Raw genomic sequence first — 27,418 nt, forward strand, 5'->3', positions numbered from 1 at the left:
CTTTTTCTCCCCTATCCTCCATTTTGCCAGCTGGTACATGATTTTGCCGACTGCCATGAATGTTGGGGGGTGTACATTCATGGCACACCCCCAACATACATGGCATATATATATATATATATATATATATATATATATATATGCCATGTATGTTGGGGGTGTGCCATGAATGTACACCCCCCAACATTCATGGCAGTCGGCAAAATCATGTACCAGCTGGCAAAATGGAGGATAGGGGAGAAAAAGAAAGAGGGAAAGAAAGGAAGAGAAAAAAGAAAGGAGAGAGGGGGAGAGAAAGAAAGAAAGCACACCCCCATACACCCCTCTAGCTACGGCCCTGATTGTAGAGCAGTTTTCTACGTTTGATTCTATTGACCATAATGTACAATCAATCTTAAAAATCAAGTGTATGATTATGCGTTAACTTTTGTGTTAGGGGACCCCAATATTAGCGTCCGTGAGGTTTGCGAAAGGTCCCAACTGTCTCACTCATGCGATCGAGAGCGAAGCGTGCGCTGATAATTTTGGAGACGTTGTAGGGTCGTTTACAGCTCACGAAATAAACTTCCTACACGGAGGGAAACTATAACGTTCTAACGCACACAAACTTGAAAGTCACCACGACGCTTAATAAATCACCACGAAGACCTTGTCTTAAAGTTCCAACCAATAAAACCTTGTTGCATTTATTCAATGGATAAAGATCGACGAGCAATAACAAATGTCGAAGTGTCACTTGATTCGTAACATAAACTTGTGTGTGAACACGACTTGAGCGTAATGTGTGAACACTGCCTGAGCTTATATGACGTACATGTGAATACAACCAGTCGCACGTGTTCCACTGTGCGTAGGTGTGTATGTATGACCAACGTGTGTGTGTGTCACTGCGTATGTGTGTGGTTAGCTGAAACAAATAAACATAAACATGAATTAATAAGTAAATTGTATAAGTTAAATTAAACTGTCTGATTACATACATGAATAGTCTATATGATATTATACTTGTTTAACTACATGATAAACACCAAATGTAATATTGTGATATATGATTAATATTCTTATTAAACCAAAGTAAATTGTTTGTGGACTTATCTTTCAAATGTGACTTGGGCTCTTAATAGCATAAGATGCGTTAATGATACATCGATCATAACTTGTTATTCATGATCTATTCTATACATTAGATACTGAGATTAAATATAAGCAATAAACATTAACTGAATACATGTATACGTAACACATGAATTATTCCTTTAACTTTGCTGTAGTACAACAACTAATAAGAACTTCAAACTAAACTTTTGTTTCTGTCTCTAAATGACATTCCTATAAACCCCATTCACACTGACTTGGATCAGTGAGAATTAAGTTTGGGTCGGAACAGATCCTCTAACAGTGGTTTTCTCTGAAACTCTGCTCTGGAGTCCGATTCATCACCAGCCAGAGAGTGGTCTGCATCCCCTCACACACACACACTGGTATTGGTGTATTGCATGCATTGTATGCACAGTGTAGGGCTTCCCTTTGTGAGGAGATGCGAGCACTGTCCAGAGTATGATGATGAGTCATAAACTCCTTCTCGCTCTAAACTTACTTTCACTTCTTTCCCTAACTTGACTATATACACAATATGTGATATATAAGCGAGGCTACTAATGAATTACATACATCTATAACTGAAACAACTTATCCCAGATAATATACAAGGATTAAATGAATCTTAAACTAAGATGAATCTATCATACATATAATAGAATATACATCAAATGTAAATTATATCTTGCTGGGTGTGCCCATTTATATGCTGCACACATAATTATCTCGCATCACAGAAACATATATATAATCCATGAGAGAGTTGGTATAATTACTGACCAACTTGCAATATGTATCTTCCTAAGTTAAATCTTGCAATTAGTACATTAATATATAATTACAACATTATGCAATATAATAAATGAAAATAATTAAACTCACCAACTGTTATATACCCCAAAATGATGAATTCTTGTCAACTTGCTGTGAGCTTCTTTAAGAGCAACTGCATCCAACTTTCTTTTTCTAAGCAAAGAGCTCTTTGTGCAAGTATGATGCCCACTCCTTGGGCTTGACCACAGATATGCAAATTAGGGGTTACACTCCTAACATGCCTAATAGGGGTGTTACTCATATATTCTTTAAGGTAAATTTTGGGAACTAATTCTGACTGGTAGCCGCCGTAACATACCGGCCCCAATGAACTGACCACGGGATGATCATTTTCTAACTATCAAAGGCGGCGTGAATATCACACCAAACATGATATCATCATGTTATAACATACATAGTAAACTTTTCTTGAACAGGCATATAACAAATTAAACATGATATAAGAAACACATTTATAGATTCAGTACATGGAATACATAACAAGAGCAATATACCTAAATTCAAGTAATTTGTACTTGATTGAATACGCAACAATCAAATTTCTTCTGAGTTACACAATAGAACTTAAACACAACCTCGAGAGAGATAGAGTAAATTAGATACCAAATTAGGAATTATGACCATGAGCTTCCAGTAAGCATAATTTGGAAATGGGACGTTTTAGAATTTTTGACCCAACCCTGACTTCAACTTGTCGGACCCTACCCTGCTTGTCTGGATAAGTTTCGACAACCCTACCCAGGGGCCACTGACCACGTGGGAAGTTGTCATCGGCTATGAGGACTAGGTCATTTGGTTCAAAGTTTCTTTGTGGTTTTGTCCACTTCTGTCTTTCTTGCAGAAGGGGTAGATACTCCCTCACCCATCTCTTCCAGAATTGATCGGCCATATATTGAACTTGTCGCCACCTCTTCCTGACATAGCAATCTTCTTTGTTGAAGATGCCAGGTGGAAGTGATTGGCTTCTTCTCAGAAGAAGGAGATGGTTTGGAGTTAGAGGTTCGTGGTCTCGTGGGTCTAAGCTTATCTTAGTCAAGGGTCTGGCATTAAGAATTGCCTCTACTTCAGTTAATAGTGTCAAGAGGGATTCGTCCGTTAAGGTCTGTTGATTCAGAAGGCTTTCTAGGATCTTCCTTACGGAACGTATGATCCTTTCCCAGACTCCACCCATATGGCTTGCTCCTGGTGGGTTGAATTCCCACTGGATTCCTGTCTGGGCAAGATACCTTCCGACCTTCTTCGAATTTAGAGCGGTGATGCTTTCTTTCAGCTCCCTGTGCCCACTCTTGAAGTTGGTGCCATTGTCACTGTATATCTTGTCTGGGCATCCTCTACGGTTGATAAACCGTCGTAGAGCATTGATGAAGGAGTCCGTATCCAGTGAATGTGCAACTTCAAGATGAACTGCTCTTGACGCAAGGCAGGTGAAGACACAGCCATATCGCTTCTCCTGACTGCGTCCTCTTTTCACAAGGAATGGACCGAAATAGTCCAATCCGGTGGTTGTGAACGGAGGTCTGTCTGGGGTCACTCTTTCCTCAGGGAGGTCGGCCATGAACTGCTTCCCTCTAGGAGAGTTTCTTCTTTTGCATTTGAAGCAGTTGCCGATGATCCTTCTTACCGTTGCTCCTCCTCTGAGGACCCAGAACTTTTGTCTCAGAGCTGTCCATGTGATTCCAGCACCTGAGTGCCCAACCTGTTGATGATGCTCGTTGATTATCAAAGTTGTCACATGGTGGTCATTAGGGAGGATGATGGGATGCTTTTCCTCATCCGTCAGAGGAGCTCTTGAAAGCCTTCCTCCTACCCTCAATAAACCATCAACCTTGATTGGATGGAGCTTATCCAGACGAGATGACTTTTGTCTTGAGGACGATTCGCTCATCTCTTCTGGGAAGCTCTGATTCTGTACGTACCTGATTAATTCTACTTCCGCAGCCTTCAACTCTTGAGGCGACAGGTCATCAGTGCTTACTGTCTTATCATCACCCCGAGATTTGAGGTACTGCTTGTATCGAAGTAGCCAGGCTACACCTCTCAGAAGACTTATCCATGATGAGTATCTTGTGATGAGCTCGTCTATGGAGTTCTTGGAGGTAATCGTATGGACTTGTACCTTTTTAACTTCAAGGTCTTCTGCTGAAAGTTCCTGGATGACATCTGGTGGAGCTGGCCAATTCTCCTCATCCTGCTGCAGGAATTGTGGTCCTTGTAACCAGCGAGGATTGTCTATCAACTCCTTTGCAGTCATGCCCCTGGAACCGTCATCAGCTGGATTGATCTTTGTTCCAACGTGCCGCCACTGTGATACATGAGATGCTTCATGTATCTTGGCAACTCTGTTGGCGACGAAAGTATGGAATCTCCTACTTTCGTTCCGAATATACTGCAGGACTGCTGTTGAGTCCGTCCAGTAGAAGGTCTCATTTACTGGAACATCAAGTTCCTCTTGCAGGAATCGATTGACGTCGACTGCGAGAACTGCAGCAGATAATTCCAGTCGTGGAATAGACACCGTCTTCAATGGGGATAGTCTTGACTTACCCATGACGAAGGCGCAGTGTATTCTCCCACTTTCATCGGTTAAGCGCAGGTAAGCCACTGAGGAGTATCCGATCTCGGATGCATCGCAGAAGTGGTGGAGTTGAGCTGACACCACGTCCTTGAAGTAGGTGGGCTTGAGGCATCTGCTTATCTTGAGGCCGGTTAGAATGGGGAGACTTTGGAGCCAGTTGCTCCATTCCCTTTCCTCGTCCTCTGGGATGGGCTCATCCCAACCAAGTCCTTCCCTACAAAGTTTCTGTAGCAGAGCTTTGGCAGGGAGGACAAAGGGAGCTACGAACCCTAGTGGATCATAGAGGGAGCTTGCGGTAGATAAGATCCCTCGTCTTGTGGTTGGTTTCTCTTTGATATTCACCTTGAAACCGAAGGAGTCTTGGTCCACATCCCAAAGTATACCGAGTGTTCGCTCCACTGGTAACTTATCTAGATCCATATTCGGTACAGATGCTGCTCTTTCGGCTTCTGGAACAGACGACAGTACATTACGGTCATTACTAATCCACTTTGTGAGCCTAAACCCACCTTTGCTCAGCAGCTCTCTCAATTCATTAACTAACCTTGAGGCTTCTTCAGCAGACTTTACTGACGTTAGGCAATCGTCTACATAGAAATTCCGTCTGACGATCTTGGTTGCCTGATGGTTGTCAGTTGTCTCATTGTCGTCTGCTGTCTTTCTCAAGGCGTATCCAGCAACACTTGGTGATGAGGTTGCACCAAATAGATGCACCGTCATCCTATATTCTGATGGTTCATGGCTTGTGTCGCCATCTTTCCACCAGAGAAATCTAAGGGCGTCCCTGTGGTCAACTCTCACCTTGACTTGGTGGAACATTGCTTCCACGTCCGCTACCAAGGCAATGGGTTCCTGTCGAAATCTTGTGAGTACTCCTACAAGGCTGTTTGTATAATCGGGGCCCTGTAGAAGCTGATCGTTCAGGGATTGGCCTTTCGACCGTGCCGCACAGTCGAAGACCACCCTCACCTTGTTTGGCTTATGAGGGTGCAGGACCGGATGATGCGGTAAGTACCACAGAGGCTTGGTAGGAGAACCTTGGTCCTCATATGGTCCTACTTCTTCCGCATAGCCCTTGTCTATGTACTCTTGTACAGTTGCATTGTACTTGTTGTACATCTCTTCATTCCTATTGAATTTTCCCTTCAAGTAGTGAAGCCTTGAGGCAGCCATCTTTCTACTGTCTGGTAGGAATGCTGGACTATGGCGCCACGGAAGACCAACCTCGTAGTGACCTTCAACTAGTGTAGTACTTTCCTCCATCATCTTTCTCGCCCTTCTGTCTTCTATGGACTCTCCTACCTTGTCTCCAACCATATATGCTCCGAAGTCTGTTGTCCAGAATTGCTTAAGCTGGTCATCAAGCCTCTGGTCCTCCAGACGAGCAAAGTTGACATGGTTTGGAGTGTTGGCGTCTGCTGACCTTGTTGGTCCAAGAAGAGTCCATCCTAGCAAAGACCTTACTGCATAGGGTTCCTTTCTCTTCCCAATCCTCTGCTCCATCACCCAGAAAGCCTCTGGAGTGTCTGCTCCTATCAGGATCCGAACTTCCCTTTCTTCGATACGGGGAAGTTCGATTCCTCGTAGATGTGACCATTTGTTTACATCTGTGCCATCTGGGATGCAGGATTCGGATATAGGAAGGCTTTCAACCGTCCATACCCTTGACATGGTTATGCTTTCATTGTCGTGGATGTTTTCTACATTGAGCCTTACCTCCAGACCAGTCTTGATGGTGCCCACAGTGTCCACTGTGGTGAGTTGGAAGCTTCTTTTGACTCCCTGTATGCCCAGTTCCTCGACTAGTTTCCTGTCACACAGCGATACATCACTTCCTTGGTCCAGGAGTGCCCAGGTGAAAACGTCCTTGTCTTTGCCCCTGACTTTCACAGGAACAGCTCTCAGGCACACCTTCTTTCGGGAAGACACACTATGGCATTGACCGGCTTCTGTGACGTCACTTGCTGGCTCAGGTGGAATCCCTTCCCTTTCACCGGCCCCAGTTGTAGCTGTCCTGGAGCTTTGTTTCGTGGAGGAATGAAGAAGGGTGTGATGCTTCTTCTGGCATCCTTCTCGCCTGCACCTACCTTCGCTGGTGCAGTTCTTCGCCATGTGTGATGGCAGGAGGCAGTTGAAACATACCCTCACCTTTTGTGCCAGCTTGAATCTGTCTTCATAAGGCTTTTGCTTGAAGACCTTGCAAGCACTCAGCCTATGATCTTCAGAACAACAGGGGCACTTGTTGCCTGGCCTGCTATCCTGTCCCGGCGTCTGCTGTTTTGGGCTCTTACCTTGCGTTGTCAGGGTGGTGCCCTTTCTCTTAGGTTGCATCTTCGAAGATTGTGTATTTTCCTTCGTGGAGGACCGCCCAATGTTTTGGCCAAACATATTGTTGGCCAGTTTAGCGGCCTTCTCCACGAAGGTTGTCATCACTTCGAACGTCGGAACTGCGTTGTTCTCCATCAACCTGTGTGCTTGCTTGGCCCACTCTGACTGGAGATGGATTGGGAGAAGCTGTTGAATCTTTAGTAAATTATCTGAGTTATTGACGTTTGCCATATAACCCATTTGACTAAGAACCATCTGACATCTTTGCATGTCCCTAGCCAATGACCACATCCTAGCCCCATCATTCGATTTTACTTGGGGGCGATTTAGGACTTTCTTTAGATGGTCCTGGGCTACTATGTAAGGTTGTCCAAACTGTTCCCTAAGTATTCTTTTGGCTTCTAGGTACCCAAGATCCCCACCCATTAGGACACAATTCTCAATGCTGCTCCTTGCTACCCCTGAGCAGTATTGAATAAGGTACATCAACCTTGTCCTATTATCTGTAATCTTTCCCTCTATATTGATTTCAAAGTTGTTAATAAATGACTGGTAATCTATTGGTTTACCATCAAATGTCATCAAATCAGGTTTGGGGAGATTTACAGAAAGATTCAGGGCCTGAAAGAGTTGAGGTAAATCGAGTCCCTGTGCAACATTTTGATTGGTCTGCCATACTGGGGCATTAGGGTTCAGATTAGACAGACCTGTGTTACATGTATCTTTAACTACATTTTCAGTTGGCCGCTCTTCCTTATTTGGTTCCTTATTTACCCTATGTGGTACATGTACATGCATAATATCATTAACATCATAGTCACTTCTTACCTTTAACTCAACTTCACTCTCAGTATCTTCTAAGAGCTGAGCTTCTACCTCAGCATTTTTTATTTCATTTTCTATCTCCATAGCGTCCAACTGTTCTTTGAGCCTTTCCTGCTCTCGTTTAACTTTTTGAGCTTTCTTTAATTGTTCTAACTTGAGCTTGGCGAGATGCGCTTTCACCTTGACATCCCTTAGTCGCGATGAAGATGAGCTCAAGCCGCTTGCCCGACTGGAACCGCTTCTTCTTGTTGCCGATGACCGAACAGATAGCTTGTCTGAGTTCTCAGATTGTAGATCTTCCACCATGGGTTGTCTCATCTGATCGGCCCATTCTGAGTATCGGCGGTCAAATTCAACCTTATTTTCCATCTGAGATTCATATAATTTCATCTCGGCTCGCTTTTCATCGGTTGATAGTTCGCGAAAGTAGTCTTTGCACTTCCTTTCATATAGAAGGAATGTACCTTTAAGTTGGCTGTACTTGAGTTCAGCTTCATCAAAGTTGTCTCCACTTAGCATGAGAAACTCAAGTTCTTGGAACTGTCTTGCCAAGCTTCTTATGTAACCTTGGCAAGAATGCCGCATTGACGCGACATCTTCTGACTGCTCAGTTTTTGCTTTAATTGGCGTGCTATCATCTGACGGCGAGTCCCTTGATGTATCCTTGTGATCAACAGGCTTGCTCGTCGTCGAACTCTTTTCTGAAGAAGACATCTTAACTAATATAGCGAGTTGTTAACTGACTTATATATCGAGTTGCTAACTGACGTGTAGGGTCGTTTACAGCTCACGAAATAAACTTCCTACACGGAGGGAAACTATAACGTTCTAACGCACACAAACTTGAAAGTCACCACGACGCTTAATAAATCACCACGAAGACCTTGTCTTAAAGTTCCAACCAATAAAACCTTGTTGCATTTATTCAATGGATAAAGATCGACGAGCAATAACAAATGTCGAAGTGTCACTTGATTCGTAACATAAACTTGTGTGTGAACACGACTTGAGCGTAATGTGTGAACACTGCCTGAGCTTATATGACGTACATGTGAATACAACCAGTCGCACGTGTTCCACTGTGCGTAGGTGTGTATGTATGACCAACGTGTGTGTGTGTCACTGCGTATGTGTGTGGTTAGCTGAAACAAATAAACATAAACATGAATTAATAAGTAAATTGTATAAGTTAAATTAAACTGTCTGATTACATACATGAATAGTCTATATGATATTATACTTGTTTAACTACATGATAAACACCAAATGTAATATTGTGATATATGATTAATATTCTTATTAAACCAAAGTAAATTGTTTGTGGACTTATCTTTCAAATGTGACTTGGGCTCTTAATAGCATAAGATGCGTTAATGATACATCGATCATAACTTGTTATTCATGATCTATTCTATACATTAGATACTGAGATTAAATATAAGCAATAAACATTAACTGAATACATGTATACGTAACACATGAATTATTCCTTTAACTTTGCTGTAGTACAACAACTAATAAGAACTTCAAACTAAACTTTTGTTTCTGTCTCTAAATGACATTCCTATAAACCCCATTCACACTGACTTGGATCAGTGAGAATTAAGTTTGGGTCGGAACAGATCCTCTAACAGTGGTTTTCTCTGAAACTCTGCTCTGGAGTCCGATTCATCACCAGCCAGAGAGTGGTCTGCATCCCCTCACACACACACACTGGTATTGGTGTATTGCATGCATTGTATGCACAGTGTAGGGCTTCCCTTTGTGAGGAGATGCGAGCACTGTCCAGAGTATGATGATGAGTCATAAACTCCTTCTCGCTCTAAACTTACTTTCACTTCTTTCCCTAACTTGACTATATACACAATATGTGATATATAAGCGAGGCTACTAATGAATTACATACATCTATAACTGAAACAACTTATCCCAGATAATATACAAGGATTAAATGAATCTTAAACTAAGATGAATCTATCATACATATAATAGAATATACATCAAATGTAAATTATATCTTGCTGGGTGTGCCCATTTATATGCTGCACACATAATTATCTCGCATCACAGAAACATATATATAATCCATGAGAGAGTTGGTATAATTACTGACCAACTTGCAATATGTATCTTCCTAAGTTAAATCTTGCAATTAGTACATTAATATATAATTACAACATTATGCAATATAATAAATGAAAATAATTAAACTCACCAACTGTTATATACCCCAAAATGATGAATTCTTGTCAACTTGCTGTGAGCTTCTTTAAGAGCAACTGCATCCAACTTTCTTTTTCTAAGCAAAGAGCTCTTTGTGCAAGTATGATGCCCACTCCTTGGGCTTGACCACAGATATGCAAATTAGGGGTTACACTCCTAACATGCCTAATAGGGGTGTTACTCATATATTCTTTAAGGTAAATTTTGGGAACTAATTCTGACTGGTAGCCGCCGTAACAGACGTATTCAGCACTTTCTTAATCACAATGATCCGCAACTTGCTAAACAAAATATTGAGAGCCTAATTCGCGAGTAGAGAATATGACGGAATATTGATTGAAAACTTCTCCAAAAAAAGGAAAGAAATGTGAAGGAGAGGAAAAAAGGTATAAAAAGGATAAAAAAGTATATCCCGTTTTCAAGTCAATTTAAACAGATTGATATGCTCACGATTCGATTTTTTTGTAGCTTTTTTTCAGCGAGACACGCGATTACGCATCCTGTTCATGATTACAAAAAGTGCTGAATATGGAAAAAATGTTCAGCTCGCGCTACGCGCTCGCATCATTTGATTAGAGAGATAATTATATCCCATTCCCGAACTCCATAACAGTCTTCGAAATATCAACTTTTCATGTCAGGAGGCCACTATAGGCCTATAACAAATGCATTCGCATTAATTGTTTAGTTATAGATACTCATCCTGTTCATGATAGTACAAAAGGAGTTTAGAATGTTGAGTTGGTATAGAGCTAAATCCCCCACCAAAATTCTGCTCGCTTCACTCAGGGGTGGCGGAACCGGGGGGGGGGGGGGGGGGGCAGGGCCCCCGCAAAAATTCCCCGTAGGAAAAGATTGCCCCTTTTCAAAATGGAACCCCCTTTTTGAAGTAAAACATTATTAATACATTTTAGATTAGAAAATTACAAAAACATTTGGCTCGGGCTCGCATCAATTATTTTTTACAAGAATGCTTAGAATGTTCAGTTTTCAGGTTGGAAAATCGCAATTTTTTGGCTCACGTTTCGCACTCACATCAATTATTATTTAGTAAGTCACTCATTGTGCTTTTGGTCTGCAAAACATAGTGTATATATATATATATATATATATATATATATATATATATATATATATATATATATATATATATATATATATATATATATATATATATATATATATATATATATATATATATATATATATATATATATATATATATATATATATATATATATATATATATATATATATATATATATATATATATATATATATATATATATATATATATATATATATATATATATATATATATATATATATATATATATATATATATGTGTGTAAAGTTTTTCGGGGTCGCCCTAGCCACTAACCCGTCTCTGTGGTCTAGTGGTTAAGGCACCGGCGTTCAAAGCTGGGGGCCCGGGTTCGATTCCCGGCAGAGACATTTTTTCGGCATCACCAATTTTTCCAAAGGGTAGATAGCTCTGGGGAACCTTGATTTAAGCTACGCCTACCATTGTTCTCTTCATCCATTTCTTTACAATATATATATATATATATATATACATATATATATATATATATACATATATATATATGATACTTATTCCTTTTTTTGTAAATCATGGAAAGGATAGGTAAATCGGGTATTTTGCTACATTAATAATGGGAGCGCGAAAGTGGATAATTCAAACGCGTTTTAAATAAAGAACAAGCTGTGTATCTCAATAAACATGAGTGTTTTAGATTTAGACCTAGAATATGTGCATTATCTAAATACATTTCTTTTATTATGAAAATCAGTGATGCGAGCGCGAGCTGAAAAACAGGTGATATTCCGACCTAAAGAAGGGTAAATTTAAGCATTATTTCAAGCACTGCGTAGGTAAATTGTGAAGTGGTTACGGTTAGCATTTTATAAACGGTGCGAGCGCGAAGCGCGAGCCGAATTTTTTAAAATTATTATTTTTGACCTAGGATCAGAACATTTTAAGGACATTTTGTCATAATATATAAAATAATGACTACTTTCCTATTCTTCTTCCTAAACTCGAGATGAACTCGTCGATATTCCATTCTGAAAAAACGGGGACACTGTAATTATTATAGGAATTCATGGATATGTTATTATCTTATTTATATATCTAATAACCCTTATGAGAGCGCGAAATTTGTTGATATTAAGACCTGAAGTGAAAACTTTACACTTTCAGCACTTTTTGTCTCACCTGCAAAGCAGAGTGAGACTATATAGGCGCCGCTTTTCCGACGGCGACGGCGGCGTCAACACCAAATCTTAACCGAAGATTAAGTTTTTGAAATGACAACATAACTTAGAAAGTATATGGACTTACTTCATGAAACTTAGCCATAAGGTTAATCAAGTATTACTAAATATCCTGCCTTAGTTTCAGGTCACATGACTAAGGTCAAAGGTCATTTAGGGTCAATGAACTTAGACCATGTTGGGGGAATCAACATCAAAATCTTAACCTAAGGTTAAGTTTTTGAAATGTCATCATAACTTAGAAAATATATGGACCTAGTTCATGAAACTTGGACATAGTAGTAATCAAGTAACACTGAATATCCTGTGCAAGTTTCAGGTCACATGATTAAAGGTCAAAGGTCATTTAGGGTCAATGAACTTTGGCCAAGTTGGGGATATTTGTTGAATTACCGTCATAACTTTGAAAGTTTATTGGTCTAGTTAATAAAACTTGGACATAAGAGTAATCAAGTATCACTGAACATCTTGTGCGAGTTTCAGGTCACATGACGAAAGTCAAAGGTCTTTTAAGGTCATTGAACTTTGGCCATTTTAGAGGTAATTATTAGATTGCTGTCATAACTTTCAAAGTCTGTAGATTTAGTGGTTCCCGATATAGTGTATAAAATGTGGATAAAGTGGTAATCAAGTATCACTGACAAGTTTTAGGTCACATGATCAAGGTCAAATATCAATGTATTGTATGAATGGTGTTTTTTGTGAATAATTATTTTATAGTAGTTTTCAAAGTCAGCACTGCTGCTATATTGAATTGCGTGATGCAGGTGAGACAGCCAGAGGCATTCCACTTGTTTAAATTATGAATTGAATAGGATGCATTGGTTCATATATTATTCAACAATGCAATCGCAAATCGCGAGCCGAAATTTATGATAAAACTGTAATGAAAATGGAAATTTTAAGTACGTTTTTTTATAGCGGTATACATAACTCACCTGGATCTGCCTATAAAAATCGTTTGCATTTTTTTGTTTATTCATTGGCAAAAAAGAATGGCAATATATTAAAATTCCTGCGTAAATGTTCCAATGATAATTTATGGAATCATTTCCCGCCTGGAGCGTGCGGAAAATCATAATTTCGTATTATACTATAGATGTAAAACCCAAATTGTACACTGTATTTGGTTAATTTACCAATTTTTTTGTTTTATTTATTTATTTATTTTTTTTTTTGGGGGGGGGGGGGGACAAAACGCTATGCTTGCCCCAATATTTTCGTTGGTGCACGGGGCGATCGCCCCCTGGCCCCTGCCCCCCAGGATCGACGACTCTTATATCCTGCCATCATAAAAAGCAACAAATGGGTATGAAAATTCAATCTGTATTTTTTTCGATGTGCCTTTTGGGATTCCGTAAAAAATCAAATCATATAATTATGTAACCGCATGGACCTACTACAGTGCGTATCAAAAAAAAGTTTACACTTTGAAAAAGCCCTGGGAATTAAAAAGATACAACATGTGGGTAATTTTTTCACGTACAATCTTGGGTTTGGGTCTCATCTATCCAATGAAAGTAAAAGTTTGACAGAATGTTACACCTGAGAGAGCACTGTCCATTTTTGTAAAGCTCGCAGAAATGCTCGTTTTCACGCTGTGTCAAGGGGAAAGGGTGAAATCAAACTTACCCTGCGAAACATTTCTCATACATTTCCCACTGCACTTTTTGTCAATTGTAATAAATGGATACATTCAAGCATTTTGTTACAATTTTTTCACCAAAATTGAACTTGAATTTCAACACTTAGTAAGCACAACCTTTACCCTTTTTGTGCTTTGCAGCTGCATGCCGATCTGAGGACATAACGAAATCTGAACAAAAGTTTATATCAGACATCTCCAGCATTTTTTCACTAAGTTTTTATCATTTAAAGTGGGTTTACATTTCATTTTTCATTTAATACTTGTTTCTCCACACTTTTTCCAAGCTTGACAATGATTAACAAAATGAAAATCAAGCCTAAGCCATTTCATATAAATCACAGCTCAGTGTAAAGCAAATATCGTCACGATCGATAGCCTCGGTGTGTAGGGGAGTGGGGTGGGGCGCAATGCACTCTTCGAAGTGTTTTGGGCAAGGAAACAAGTTAAAAAGGTAAAAGATATCTTCAAATCAATTTTACTAGCTAAATTCAACGTGTTCTTCATGATTAAGGTCTACTTTTATTCGCATAACTATTTCAAAGTTCTGCGCAAATCATTTTTCACTAACTTTTCAAAAGTAAGTGGTGCTCACTCAAGCGGAAATATTTTTCGACAGTTACATCGTCATTTGCTTAAATGGATCTGTACCAATGTTAAAATGTGGAAAAATCTTCAGGATATTACAAATGCATAATTTTACAGGATTTTTTCTAAGTGTAAACTTTTTTTTGATACGCACTGTAGAGAGTATTAAACCGTACCTTGGTATTCTGATTTTTTTTCTCTCTTTCGATTTGACGTTTCGGCGACACAACACACTTTGCAGCAGCTTTTCAAATCGAGGAAGTCTGTTTGTTTATTTACAGCAAGTTGAACTTTTTTCATGGTATCTGAGATATCCCTGTATCGGTATGTACGTGTTTTAATTGTAATTTTTTTCAATTATTGTCCTTAAAATTAATCAATTGACATATTTCTAAGTTATTCTAGATCTTCGCAGATGAGAGAGGGAGAAAAGAAAGTTGTTGTGCCATGCGTATAAATTCATGTACCGGTACCGTAAGGGCGCTAGTATACACCCAATTTCGGAAACTTGCTCGAATAACCATGAAAATTGAATTTACCTTTTTTACTTTCCTATCATACTTTGAAGAGGAAATACTGGGCTTCTTGATACCAGAGCTCGATTGAAAAAAAATTCGCCGATACGCGCCAGAGATCGAATTATGCGCAGGTAATTTTCACCACTAGTTTCCACCCAGACGTCACTAGTATACACCCACTGATAGATGGCGCTATTCCCATATCCTATAGTGGGATAATTGACTTTCCTTACGCACAGTTCCATGATAATAAACAGACGTAATATTGTCATTGTGATTATTTCAGGGAAATATAACCATGATAACCAACTTTCAAAGGAAAGATATAAACATCTACCTCCCCCCTTACCCTCCCCCCCAAAAAGTGTTGGTGATAATCCCTCGATCACAGGCGGCTCATCAGGACACTGAAGATATAGTTGGATTTGGTGGGGGCCCTCGGTTGGGGCAATGGATGAGACGCTCTGCTTCAGTTGAAACATCGAGCATTTTCCCTGAACTTGATACATTCCAATTTAATTTGTATATATATACCCTCATTAATTTTTTTTCTCTGTGATATAAAAACCCCTTCTATTTTTTTTGTTTCTACTAAAAATGCTGTTTAAATATGTGAAAACCTTACTTTTAACTCTCATTCTCTTTTCACATATCAGTTTTGTCTCATTAATTATCATTCTTCCTTTTAATGCCAATTCTCTTTGCCATTTGTATACCACGTTTTTCTTCTTGTTTTTCGCTATTTTTTTCTCCTCCTCCACCTCCTACATCCCCCTTCATTAAATATTTCACATCTTTTGCTCTTTATTTGATTTGGTTTTTATTATAAGTGTCATATAGTCTTCATTATATAGGCCTATTTACGTATTTTCCTCCTCATGCTCCCAAAAATAGTTTACTTTCATGTCACTCTCTATCAACAAACGTCATAAACTTAAAAGAATTCAAACGACAAGCAAATTAATATACATCACGGTAGAAGCCGTTTTTTTTTCTTTTTGAAAATAATCACATTTAACAGTTATACATAAAATGTAAATGTTAACAAATATTGGCATTGATGTAGAAGCCTTTTAATAATTTATTCTTGCTAGAAAGAACAACATGTTAAAGCAGATACTCCCCTTTAATACATTTCGGGGAAAAAAAAACAAAAGAGAAAGGGGACAGGTAACTGCGCTATGCCAACCGAGCAGCAGGAATCTACATGTTATAGCAGAAACAAGTTCATGACGGATGAATATATTGTTATGTGATGATATCTCACATATTCAATATATTAAAAAACAAATCAATACATATTTAATAACATATCAATACATAATCAATACTTAATCAAATCTTCTACAAGAAGTATAACAGGAAACTATATGTCTATCAATTCCATCTTTCTTAAGAAAGTATTACTCATTCTTCTTCCAGCTAAACTTTTGACGCACGCACATAAACCGGTTTCTTATTTACTATATTTCATCTTCTCCCTAAAAGGTCAACTCCCTCCAATTCAGAATAATTATATTTTGGTCAAGCATTCAAGGTTGACAAAAACCTGTTTGGCTGTAAAGTCTTGACCAGAACAATTATTAAAGGGGTTAGAGAACTTCTGAAACCAATTAATAATATAGATTGCATGGTTACAGAATAGATTGCAGATATAGAGATTGGAGTCTAGATTAGAGAATGGTGTAGAGATATAACTATAGAATAGTTTACATTTTACACTACATTAGATTGCAGAGGTTATATTATATATTCAGAGTATAGTCACCATCAGACTTGCTCATGTAAGAGAAATTGCACTTTTTGACATAACATAACTCATACTTATTCAATTTTAACAGAAATTACACTTAAACATATACTTATTTACATCTACAATTGGTACATCACAAAGAGCAGAGCACTTGTGATGTACCCACGCCATACAGTAATCACATCCAATCCACTCATCATCATTCATCATCAAACATTCAGGGCATACATACACATCATCGTCATCATCATCCACCCTCACACTCTTCTCTCTCCTCTTACCGCCCTTTTTTTTCTCTCTCTCTGCCTCTCTTTCTTTCTTCTCTCTCGCTTTCCTCTCAATCACTTCTTTCATCCGCTGTAACTTCTCTCTTACTCTCCTCTCCCGTTCTAGTTTCCTCTGCTCAAGTTCTTGTTGTCGTTTTCGCCTCTTCTCCTTTTCAACTTCCTTCCTTCTCTCTTTTTCCACTCTATTCTGTTCCCGTTCCTCTCTTCTCTGTTTTTTCCTCTCCTCCTCCGCTCTTTTCTCTCTCGCTCGTTCCTCGGCGAATCTTATAAACGTCTCTCCACTTATTGCCTCAGGCAGTTGCCTTTTCCTTCTCCTTTGATTTGAGACTTCAATCTCGGGATAAACGAGGCATTCATCTAGCGACGGCGAGATGAATGCCTCGTTTAGAGGCCTCTCTCCACATGGAGCATCACCATTGATACTCGAAGTATCCACGATGCAGCTGACTCCATGTTCCCGATGAGCTGATGACGAAGATGGTGCATCATCATCAGGTTCATCGGGTTGAGATGACCTCATGTCATCGTCTACCGGAATAAAAGCACTATTCCTAGATGATGGTGTCTCTCCTTCTTGAGGATTCTTATCTATGAAACTGTACAAGTCTGCTGGACGTAGTAGCTCTTCACGAAACAATTTCGTAAACGGGTAGATCCCTGCTGCCCGAAAACCAGAAGATGCAATTTCTGGCTTCCCCAGAAGCTCCTTCCACGCGCCGGCGAACACGCGCGAAAACGTCACTCTTGTGACATAATCACCGGGGTTTTGGTAACGGAACTGCTCCTCTGCTCGATTCCACGATGCCTTTAATGATCTGAACACAGACACATCGCACGGCTGGAGGATGTGCGTAGCATTGGGAGGGAATCGGTACAAAAGAATCCGATTCGCCTCACAATGCTTCGCTACCTCCAGCGTTTGATGTGCCGAAAGGCCATCGACGAGCAGGAGCACTGGAAGGGGTACTTTCATCTGGACCAAATACGGCTGGAAAAGATTAGCAATGAAACCATAAAAGGCTTTGCTATCCATCCAGCCGTTTTTGGTCCTAGCAAAGAAAGCACCCCTTGGCGCTCCTTGGTATGCAGAACCGTCACCGTGTCGCCCCGGTAAAACAATCATTGGTGGCAAAAAGCTACCACTCGCGCATGCAGTGACAAGCACAGTTACCTGTCCCTTTTCAGCATTCTTAAATTGTTGGATGACTCTCTCGCCTTTTAATGACAATACCCGATCAGAAGCTCTTCCACCAAGCGGGAATCCTGACTCATCGGCATTGAAGAGTCGATTTGGCTCTTCAAGAATGCTTCTTGCATTGTTTTCTCCTAAGTAATCTTCTAATTCTTTGAACCATCTGTGAATGAGGGAGAAACACAAAGGTATGTGGAACACCTTCACTCATATGTATTTAATTAATGACTTGCATGTATGATGGGGATTGGGTGTCCAGACATTTTAATATTTTGAAGCCTTATTTTTGTCTCTTGATTAACACACACACACAACATGATTATTATTTCAGTAATTTGTTCCATATATTATTGTCATCCATTTAATTTTGTACCAAAAATGAATGAAACTTATCTGGTTACTTTTTCCAAATGGCTGTTTAAAAATCGATTGTCCAAACACACAACAACTAGGATTATGCCATTCATGAAAATCTTGATGAAAATCTTGGGCAAAATATCATCATAGAATATGACTCGTTTCCTAGAAGAAGTAGAAGAAACAGGATAAGAAGAAAATGAAAAAAGGGAGAAGAATAAGAAGAAAATATTAGGAACAAGAAAAATAAAAGGAAGAAGAAAAATAAAAGAAGGATATAATGGCAACATTTTATTTAAAAAAGAATACTCGGTCTGTATTGAACCTATTTTAACAGAAATATATATATAATTGTGAAGACATACTTGTCTATTCGATTCTTTGTCACTGCTGTTCGCTCTTTTCCAATTGGTTGCGGCTTCCTGAAAACTAACTGAGGGTGCCTTGCACGGAAACTGCTCCACCAACGCTTCCCAGGCTTGTTGTCTACAAAGGGGTTTGCCCTACCATCTTTGTCAAGCATTTTCTTCACGACCTGAATAGCAAGAAAAGCAAAGACTTTCATTTTATTATCCATCTTTATTTTAGTGGATTAAATACCTTTCTGCAATTTTCTTGAAAGATCATGGTGTTATGAGGAATATTTCCTCATATTATCATGGTGTTATGAGGAATATTTCCTTTTCTTTTTTAACAGTTACATGTAAGGGCTAATGAATAATTTATAGTGTTATACAGTTATTATTCATTACTTTATTTGTCTTTATTTTAATTTATTGTATTATTAGCTGTGTTAATAACATTATAATCTATATAACAAATATAATTGTCAAAAATTATCTTCCATTATTACTATTAGTATCATTGTTGTTATTATTATTATCATTACCATTCATATTATATCAATTTTTACTATCATTATTATTGTTGTTGTAATAACAGTAAAAAAGCAGTAGCCCTTAATAAGCAGCATTACTTATCGATTAATCACGTTAGCTACATGATGAAATTTGTTTTGTTAATGACAGACAAGTCCACCCGAACCCGAAGGTTATTCAAATAATAGGAGAAAAGTCAAATTTCATCAAAATTGGATGTAAAATAAGAGTTAAACATTTTAAATTTTTTCTTTAATTTCAGTCACAAAACAGTTAAATGCACATCCTGGTCCAGTCAGTATGCAAATGAGGGGATTGATAACGTCACTCACTATGTAATGTGCATGAAATATGAAATAATTTCATTTTCTTCTCATTCTTACGTGAAACAAAAAGTTTTATTCATCCAAGAATATGTAGAATTAATTCAATTTTATATCATTTTATGGTTCAGTCAAGTTGGTCCTAATTGTCAAATCTGTAATTCGACATGATAATTAAAACAATAAAAAATAGTGAGTGATGGACATCATCCATTCTCTCATTTGCATGCGTGTCACTGAGTTGTGCATAAAACTGTTTTGTGAAAAATAAGTGAAACTTACAAATATCATAACCTCCTTATTTTACATCCGATAACGATGATATTTTCAGCGATATTTTTGTTTGATTGTTTTCTATTGTTACCAATCAACATTTTTCTAGGATGGACTCGACCTTTCCCGAAGCATCAGGAAGAAAACTTACGGACTGAATGTCTCCCCTGGTTTGTCCAAAACCGATTCTCCCCATCTTGATTGTCCATCGGACTATCTCCTCCTCCTCTTTCTCCGTCAGGAATGGCCGTGGACCGAATCTTTTAACTGATGTCGGATTTCTCCCTGACACTTTGTCCCGCAGGGTTTCGTACGGAATTCCATATTCCTGCGAAGCCTTTCTTATCGAAAGTTCCCCGTAACGTACTCTACGTAACGCCGCAGCGACGTCGTCCTCTTTCCATTTAGGAGCACGGGGCATGATCTAAGGGAGAAATAGAATTTGTTCATCATCAAATCATCATCATTATCATTACCCACCAATATCATTTCCACCACCATCATCATCATCATCATCATCATCATCATTATTACATCATATTCATCCATCATCATCACCAAATTATCATCATGAAATTATTATAATCATCCATCATGATCACCAAATTATTATCACCATTATCCACCACCACCATCATCATCATCATCATCATCATCAGCATTCACCATCATCGTCATCATCATTATCATCATCACCAAATTATCATCATGAAAATATTATAATCATCCATCATTATCACCAAATTATTATCACCATTATCCACCACCACCATCATCATCATCATCATCATCATCATCATCATCATCATTATCATCATCATCATCACCAAATTATCATCATGAAATTATTATAATCATCCATCATGATCACCAAATTATTATCACCATTATCCACCACCACCATCATCCATCATCATCATCATCAGCATTCACCATCATCGTCATCATCATTATCATCATCATCAAATTATCATCATGAAAATATTATAATCATCCATCATTATCACCAAATTATTATCACCATTATCCACCACCACCATCATTCATCATCATCCATCATCATCAGCATTCACCATCATCGTCATCATCATTATCATCATCACCAAATTATCATCATGGAATTATTATAATCATCCATCATTATCACCAAATTATTATCACCATTATCCACCACCACCATCATCATCATCATCATCATCATCATCATTATCATCATCATCATCACCAAATTATCATCATGAAATTATTATAATCATCCATCATGATCACCAAATTATTATCACCATTATCCACCACCACCATCATCCATCATCATCATCAGCATTCACCATCATCGTCATCATCATTATCATCATCACCAAATTATCATCATGAAAATATTATAATCATCCATCATGATCACCAAATTATTATCACCATTATCCACCACCACCATCATTCATCATCATCCATCATCATCAGCATTCACCATCATCGTCATCATCATTATCATCATCACCAAATTATCATCATGAAATTATTATAATCATCCATCATTATCACCAAATTATTATCACCATTATCCACCACCACCATCATCATCATCATCATCATCATCATCATTATCATCATCATCATCACCAAATTATCATCATGAAATTATTATAATCATCCATCATGATCACCAAATTATTATCACCATTATCCACCACCACCATCATCATCATCATCATCATCATCATCATCATCATCATTATCATCATCATCATCACCAAATTATCATCATGAAAATATTATAATCATCCATCATGATCACCAAATTATTATCACCATTATCCACCACCACCATCATTCATCATCATCCATCATCATCAGCATTCACCATCATCGTCATCATCATTATCATCATCATCAAATTATCATCATGAAAATATTATAATCATCCATCATTATCACCAAATTATTATCACCATTATCCACCACCACCATCATTCATCATCATCCATCATCGTCAGCATTCACCATCATCATTATCATCATCATCATCACCAAATTATTATCATCATGAATTTATTATAATCATCCATCATCATCACCAAATTAGTATCATCATTATCCACCACCACCATCATCCATCCTCTTCTATCATCATCATCATTATTATCACATCATGAAATTATTACATCATCATCCATCATCATCGTCATCATCATCATCACGTCATTATCATTATCCATCACTTCATTATCCATCATCATCATAATTATACACCACCATCATCATTATTATCCATAATCGGTTAATCACCATCATAATCATCCATCATCAAGTCACTTTTATATTCTTAACATATCTCATAATCTCCTTTATTTTCATCACGGAGTAATCACCGGTGAAACTAAAGCTGACTGTAGTACTAGTACATATTTTCAAATCAATCAATTAATAGATCTAGAATATACCGGTAAGTCTACCTCAGTAACTGTAGTAACTTAAGAGTAAGGCTAACTGTTGTTAGTTAAGTAACTCACTTACATGCAGGCCTGCTTACATGTAGACTGAGTCTTAGACGGCTGGCAGCCGTCTGTTTCAAGGATTTTTTTTTTAAATCCTCACACACGGTTTGCAATACAAATACAAAAAACCCAGGCGGGGATCGGATCTTTCATTCTTTGTAGGCCTACATCATTTTTTTGCATGTGGCAAATCATCCATAGACTGTGTACAACGGATAGATTGTCTCTGCTCAGCGAATCGGAGACCGCTGATTGGTCACTCGCGCAGATCACGTCATGACTCCGTGGTCGCCAAAATAATTCCTTCGGACTGCATGCGAAAGTATCGATAGCGATAACGATATCCGATCTCATTGTCTATGCGGGAAATGGTCTTGGTTTGTGATAGGATCGCTCCATTATCGATCGCAAATCATCGAAACTCTGCAATTTCATGCATATTCAGGCGACGCTCCGAAACCCGGAAATCAATTGACTTTGTGCATGTTGCGATAGACTCTACAAACTCCAATGAACACGATGCCATATCGACGCTAATTCGTGAGATTTTGACGGAAAAGCAAGAAGTAATCGAATTTCGCTTACCTGTGCGGTATTGGTGAGAAAATTGATTCTCCGAGAATACCTTTCATTGTCTGAAATGCACCAAACGGGGGGAAAAAAAACTTAAAGGAAAAAAAGCAGTGACTTACTTCGACTTTCGTGCAAGTGGTGCAACTCCCACTTCCCTGGTATATCCGAAAGTGCTACACAAACATGGCCATTAGAAAAAATTCCAGGTCGAAACCATTGGCCAATCACATCATCCCTTCAATATCGGGTTGGATGGCTTGTCGATCGTACGCAAGCGACAAACGTTCAACTCACAGAAATATCCGGGCACTGTAAATGACGTAAGGGTCAAGGGGTGGAGTCTGTCGTCACTTTCATGAATGTTCTGAGCCATTAAGATGGCAGCTTACAGATTCCAATGAATGATTGGAATCTCATGAAGAAATTGATCATAAACCAGTTTCCAGGCCGGAATATAGGATAAGAAATTATTCCAAGTGTACGATATAAATACAGTGGTTGTTTGTTGGGGTTCTTTTTAACTTATCTATTTCTGCCATTGAGTCCCTGTACAGATCAAGTTAGAACTTCCCTCTGTAATAGATGAGTGGAGCCAACGGATTTCAGCGGAACAACCAATATAACAGAGACCGAAGCTTTTGGTCTATTTCCATTACAGCTATTCATCATATTACTTGGGCCTTACTAAATTGAATTCTTTTAATGAAGTAGCATTTTTACAATTTGTAGTTCAGGTGAATGTGAATCTTCCAATCTAAATCCTTTGGAACCTAAGAAATCTTCTTCAAGATTTTAATTCAATAGAATACAAATAATTGCTTTGCATGTACACTTTATGATAATTACTTCAACTATGAAGGCAATTTTTCAATTCAATTCAATATTTGACTTGTAGAAGGCTGACCTATGCAAACTCAACTCTATTTATTATTTGATCTTGAAATACTAATCTGGAAACTCCTATGATCCCCCTTCCTCTTCAATAGATTGTACATGGACATTGCAGAATATACCAATAGTCTTTTGAAGATATGCATTTCTAGATGACCACTATAGACAGATAATGAGAAGGAGTCAGCAGACTAACTTACCAGGTAAATTATTTTTTTCAAGTAAATAATAATATGCAACATTCATATAATCCTCAATACAATATTTCTATATGCTGCATACTTTGACCCCAGCTTTAGCACTGCTATACCCTTGTCAGGTGTTCAAGCAAGAATACATTGTATATTTTTAAAAAAGAATTTATAAGTGTTCATATCAAAGCCCTGCCTGCTTTGATATTCTGGATCGGGATATGAGTTGTAAATGGGTGTAGACGATGATGGTGGTGGATTGGTGGTGATGATGGTGAGGAGGAGGATGGTGATGAGTATGGTGGTGGATGTAATGATGATGGTGGTGGTGGTAATGATGAAAATGATGATGGTGTTGGTGGTGGTGAATGTGTTCACTATGTATATGATGACGGTGATGTTGATGGTAGTAATGGCGGTGTTTATGGTGTTGATTACAGCTTGTACATGATAATGCCTGATGATAGCAATGATTATGATGATGGTGGTGGTCATGGGCAAAAATCCCAGGGGGGATGTGTCCCCCCTACCCAAAATAGTAGGGGAGACAGAATATCAAATGTCCCCCTACTATTTTTGGTCTTTTATGATGGAAAGAAATACATCATTCAAAATCTAAATAAAACATGTATTTTAGTCCTAATAACCTTACATAAAGCAGGATAAAGGGTGATAACCTCTTTTTTTTTTTTTGCTTGTCAAATTTTTCAGACCCTGGTCCCCCCTACATTTGGGGAGAGATTTCCACCCTTGGTGGTGGTGATGGTGGTGGTGGGTGGTATGATGTTAATCAAATGTATGATGTTAATCAAATGTATGATGATAGTGATGATGATGAGATAATCAAAATAAGAGTCACACAATAAAAACAACAACAGAAAAACATGCCAAATATACCCCCCAGCAAATGAACATGTTCTGTACTGTAAATGAAGGCTTTTTATTAAACACTTTATTGCAATTTGCATTTTTTTAAAATATTGCTTTATATGTCTTCACAGGTGAATGTATATCAGGGACCAAGAAGATGGCCTTTCAATCCCGTGCCTCCAGATGGAGCCCTCGTAAGAATGATAGAAAGCCTGTATTTCCAAAAGAAGGTAAAATTGTTTAACCTATCATTATCATACTTGTAATAAAAAACTTGATATGCATGTACAATGTATACATGTATCGATTTTCCTCTTTTATGTTCCAATGATTTGCCTTTATTTAGCATCTCATATTGAATTAATAATTTAGAATTGCCTGGCAATGCAGATTTCGAATGTAAAGTATCAATCTGTAAAACGAGGAGTGTCTTTAGCCTCCCAGATTACTGCAATTTCTTCTCTGAACATGACTGTATTGTCTTTGACACAAGAGGGCAGTATGTAAAATTAAATATATTTGATTGTTGGCTGTGCAGTGATTATTGGACCAAGAGCTTTATAACTGCACCAGGGTGCTACATAACTTTTTAGAAGCACTTGCCCAGTTGGGCAAGTAAATTTTAAATAGTTGGAATATACATGTAATTGCTCAAAAATCTATTTCACTTGCCCAAAAAAATCATTGAAAAAAAAAGTTTTACCTCTTCAAAAGAAAGTTTTGCAGTTTTATAAACTTACCTACTTTGATATTGCATTTCTTTTTCCAAAGTGATTTTATCTTGCCTGCCATGACCAAAATTAGGGTCAATATATCATATCGACCCTAATTTTAGTCACTCTACTGTGAACATTTTGTTTGCTCAATTCGGGCAAGTAGTTTTGGTCTTTACTTCAAAACACTTGCCCAACTCTAACTTTTACTTGCTCTGGCAATCGGGCAAGTGCTTATGTAGCACCCTGCTGCACTCATGATGAAAATAAAATGAAAACATAAACAAGTCTTGTGATTTTTTAAAAATAAATTTTCTTATGTAAATTATATAAATGAATACTTCACAGCCTTGACTTTTTACTTTATATTGTTTATTGAGTAAAATATCAAAGCAAGGATGAATGTGTACATTTATCAAGTATAATGTAAGGCATTTATTTTCATCATCTTTAAAAGAGGCATAGAGGAGAATAATGAAGGTTGAAATATAAAAAGCTAAATGCTACATGTTCTGAACAAGTACTTATCATTTCTAATATTGATGTATACAATTTTGCAAATGTGTTTATCATGTTTCAATATAATCTGAAGGGTGAGGGCGGATGGATGAGATGGGGACAGAGGAAAATAGACAAACTAAAAGAGCAATGGTATCCTATGGTTGAGCAGGAATTAAAAAGAGATGTTTAATTTCTAACTAAAGGCTGAGACCTCTCCAAAAAGTTCAGAAAATCAAACAATGTATTGTCAAAATTTCATCAGAATAGAACGATTTATACTGTGAACTAGGAAAGTTATGATGTGAAAAATACATGTACAGGATACCCAGTTGTTGGGTGTCCAGACGATCAATAGTAAACAGCCATTTGGAAAAATTGACAAGGAAAGTCTCATCAATTTCTAGTACAAAATGTTTTAGAGAACAATATACATGTAGAAGATGATTACAACTATTGAATTCATATTCGTAGTATAATCTAATCTATAGACAAAAAATGAAAGCTTCAAAATTTTAAAATGTCCGGACTTTAAACTTTCATTTTAGTGTCCTATTTCATCATCGGGAATATATCTTGATTGTTTCATGTTATTACGCATTTTATGATTTTATGATTGAAAATAATTGAATTAGGCTGAACTGAGCTAGTTTATATCCTACACACCATAAAACAACATGTAATTTGGAGATATGAACCAAACTAAAGATGGGCTTTTAAAAGCATTCTGTATCAGAGCACCAAATAAATTTGACACAAGTGATTAATTATTTCAAGCTAAAAGTACTGGGACTGTGAGGTTATCAGGCTTCACTACTGTCAAAGTGCAACAAGTGGACATTTCACACAATTAAAAACTCTGATGCAAGATCCCCCTGTTCTTGACAAGCACATCCAAACAAAGACCCCTCCCCACAAACCTTCTATAAGAACCAGGTTATGCAATGTCTCCATTGTTTGATCAAGGAACTGACGAACAGTTATAATCATAATATAGTGCTGTGTTGTTGAGTGTTCTTGAGTTTGGTTATTAAATGTTTGCTCTACTTCTAAACTTTTTAAGCTAGTGCATGGATGGGGCTTTACTCAAAATGTTCACATTTACACCCACCCTAACAGAAAAATATTGAATAAATGGCAATAAATGTATCACAATCATGAAATGAAATCGGTACATACATGTCTTTTGAG

At 37.9% G+C, this 27,418-nt stretch overlaps 2 protein-coding genes and 1 long non-coding RNA gene across 4 annotated transcripts; 1 reads left to right on the forward strand and 2 right to left on the reverse strand.

Annotated features, from left to right (window-relative positions):
* Nucleotides 1-539: 539 nt before the first annotated feature.
* LOC129265602 (uncharacterized) lies at nucleotides 540-10,112 on the reverse strand. 2 transcript variants are annotated; one of them, XR_010293305.1, is made up of 2 exons: nucleotides 1,981-10,112; nucleotides 540-907 (listed from the first exon to the last, which is right to left on the reverse strand). XR_010293305.1 is itself a non-coding variant. In XM_064098076.1 (2 exons), the coding sequence occupies exon 2, from the start codon at nucleotides 8,372-8,374 to the stop codon at nucleotides 2,540-2,542; it is 5,835 nt and encodes a 1,944-aa protein (XP_063954146.1). In that variant the 5' UTR covers nucleotides 8,375-8,802; nucleotides 9,876-10,112; the 3' UTR covers nucleotides 540-2,539. The 2 variants fall into 2 exon arrangements, 1 of the variants encoding a protein (XP_063954146.1); XM_064098076.1 differs by having other exon boundaries at nucleotides 540-8,802; nucleotides 9,876-10,112.
* A 4,528-nt stretch (nucleotides 10,113-14,640) lies between these two features.
* LOC129258565 (uncharacterized) lies at nucleotides 14,641-27,341 on the forward strand. Its single transcript, XR_008584304.2, has 3 exons — nucleotides 14,641-14,739; nucleotides 24,051-24,158; nucleotides 25,148-27,341. It is a non-coding gene; the product is annotated as an uncharacterized LOC129258565 (long non-coding RNA).
* LOC129283361 (uncharacterized) lies at nucleotides 15,940-21,434 on the reverse strand. Its single transcript, XM_064098078.1, has 3 exons — nucleotides 20,148-21,434; nucleotides 18,888-19,057; nucleotides 15,940-18,328 (listed from the first exon to the last, which is right to left on the reverse strand). The coding sequence occupies exons 1-3, from the start codon at nucleotides 20,415-20,417 to the stop codon at nucleotides 16,768-16,770; spliced, it is 2,001 nt and encodes a 666-aa protein (XP_063954148.1). The 5' UTR covers nucleotides 20,418-21,434; the 3' UTR covers nucleotides 15,940-16,767.
* Nucleotides 27,342-27,418: the final 77 nt, after the last annotated feature.

This window comes from Lytechinus pictus, chromosome 4 (assembly GCF_037042905.1).
Source record: "Lytechinus pictus isolate F3 Inbred chromosome 4, Lp3.0, whole genome shotgun sequence".
NCBI lineage: Eukaryota > Metazoa > Echinodermata > Echinoidea > Temnopleuroida > Toxopneustidae > Lytechinus > Lytechinus pictus.

Bases quoted from the DNA above. Each gene is read 5' to 3' on its own strand.
- LOC129265602 (XM_064098076.1), bottom strand. From the start codon at position 8,374: ATGTCTTCTTCAGAAAAGAGTTCGACGACGAGCAAGCCTGTTGATCAC.
- LOC129283361 (XM_064098078.1), bottom strand. From the start codon at position 20,417: ATGCCCCGTGCTCCTAAATGGAAAGAGGACGACGTCGCTGCGGCGTTA. The intron at 19,058-20,147 runs GTAAGTTTTCTT...CTTGCTATTCAG, and splicing joins CCAGGGGAGACATTCAGTCC to GTCGTGAAGAAAATGCTTGA. The intron at 18,329-18,887 runs GTATGTCTTCAC...CCTCATTCACAG, and splicing joins ACAAAGAATCGAATAGACAA to ATGGTTCAAAGAATTAGAAG.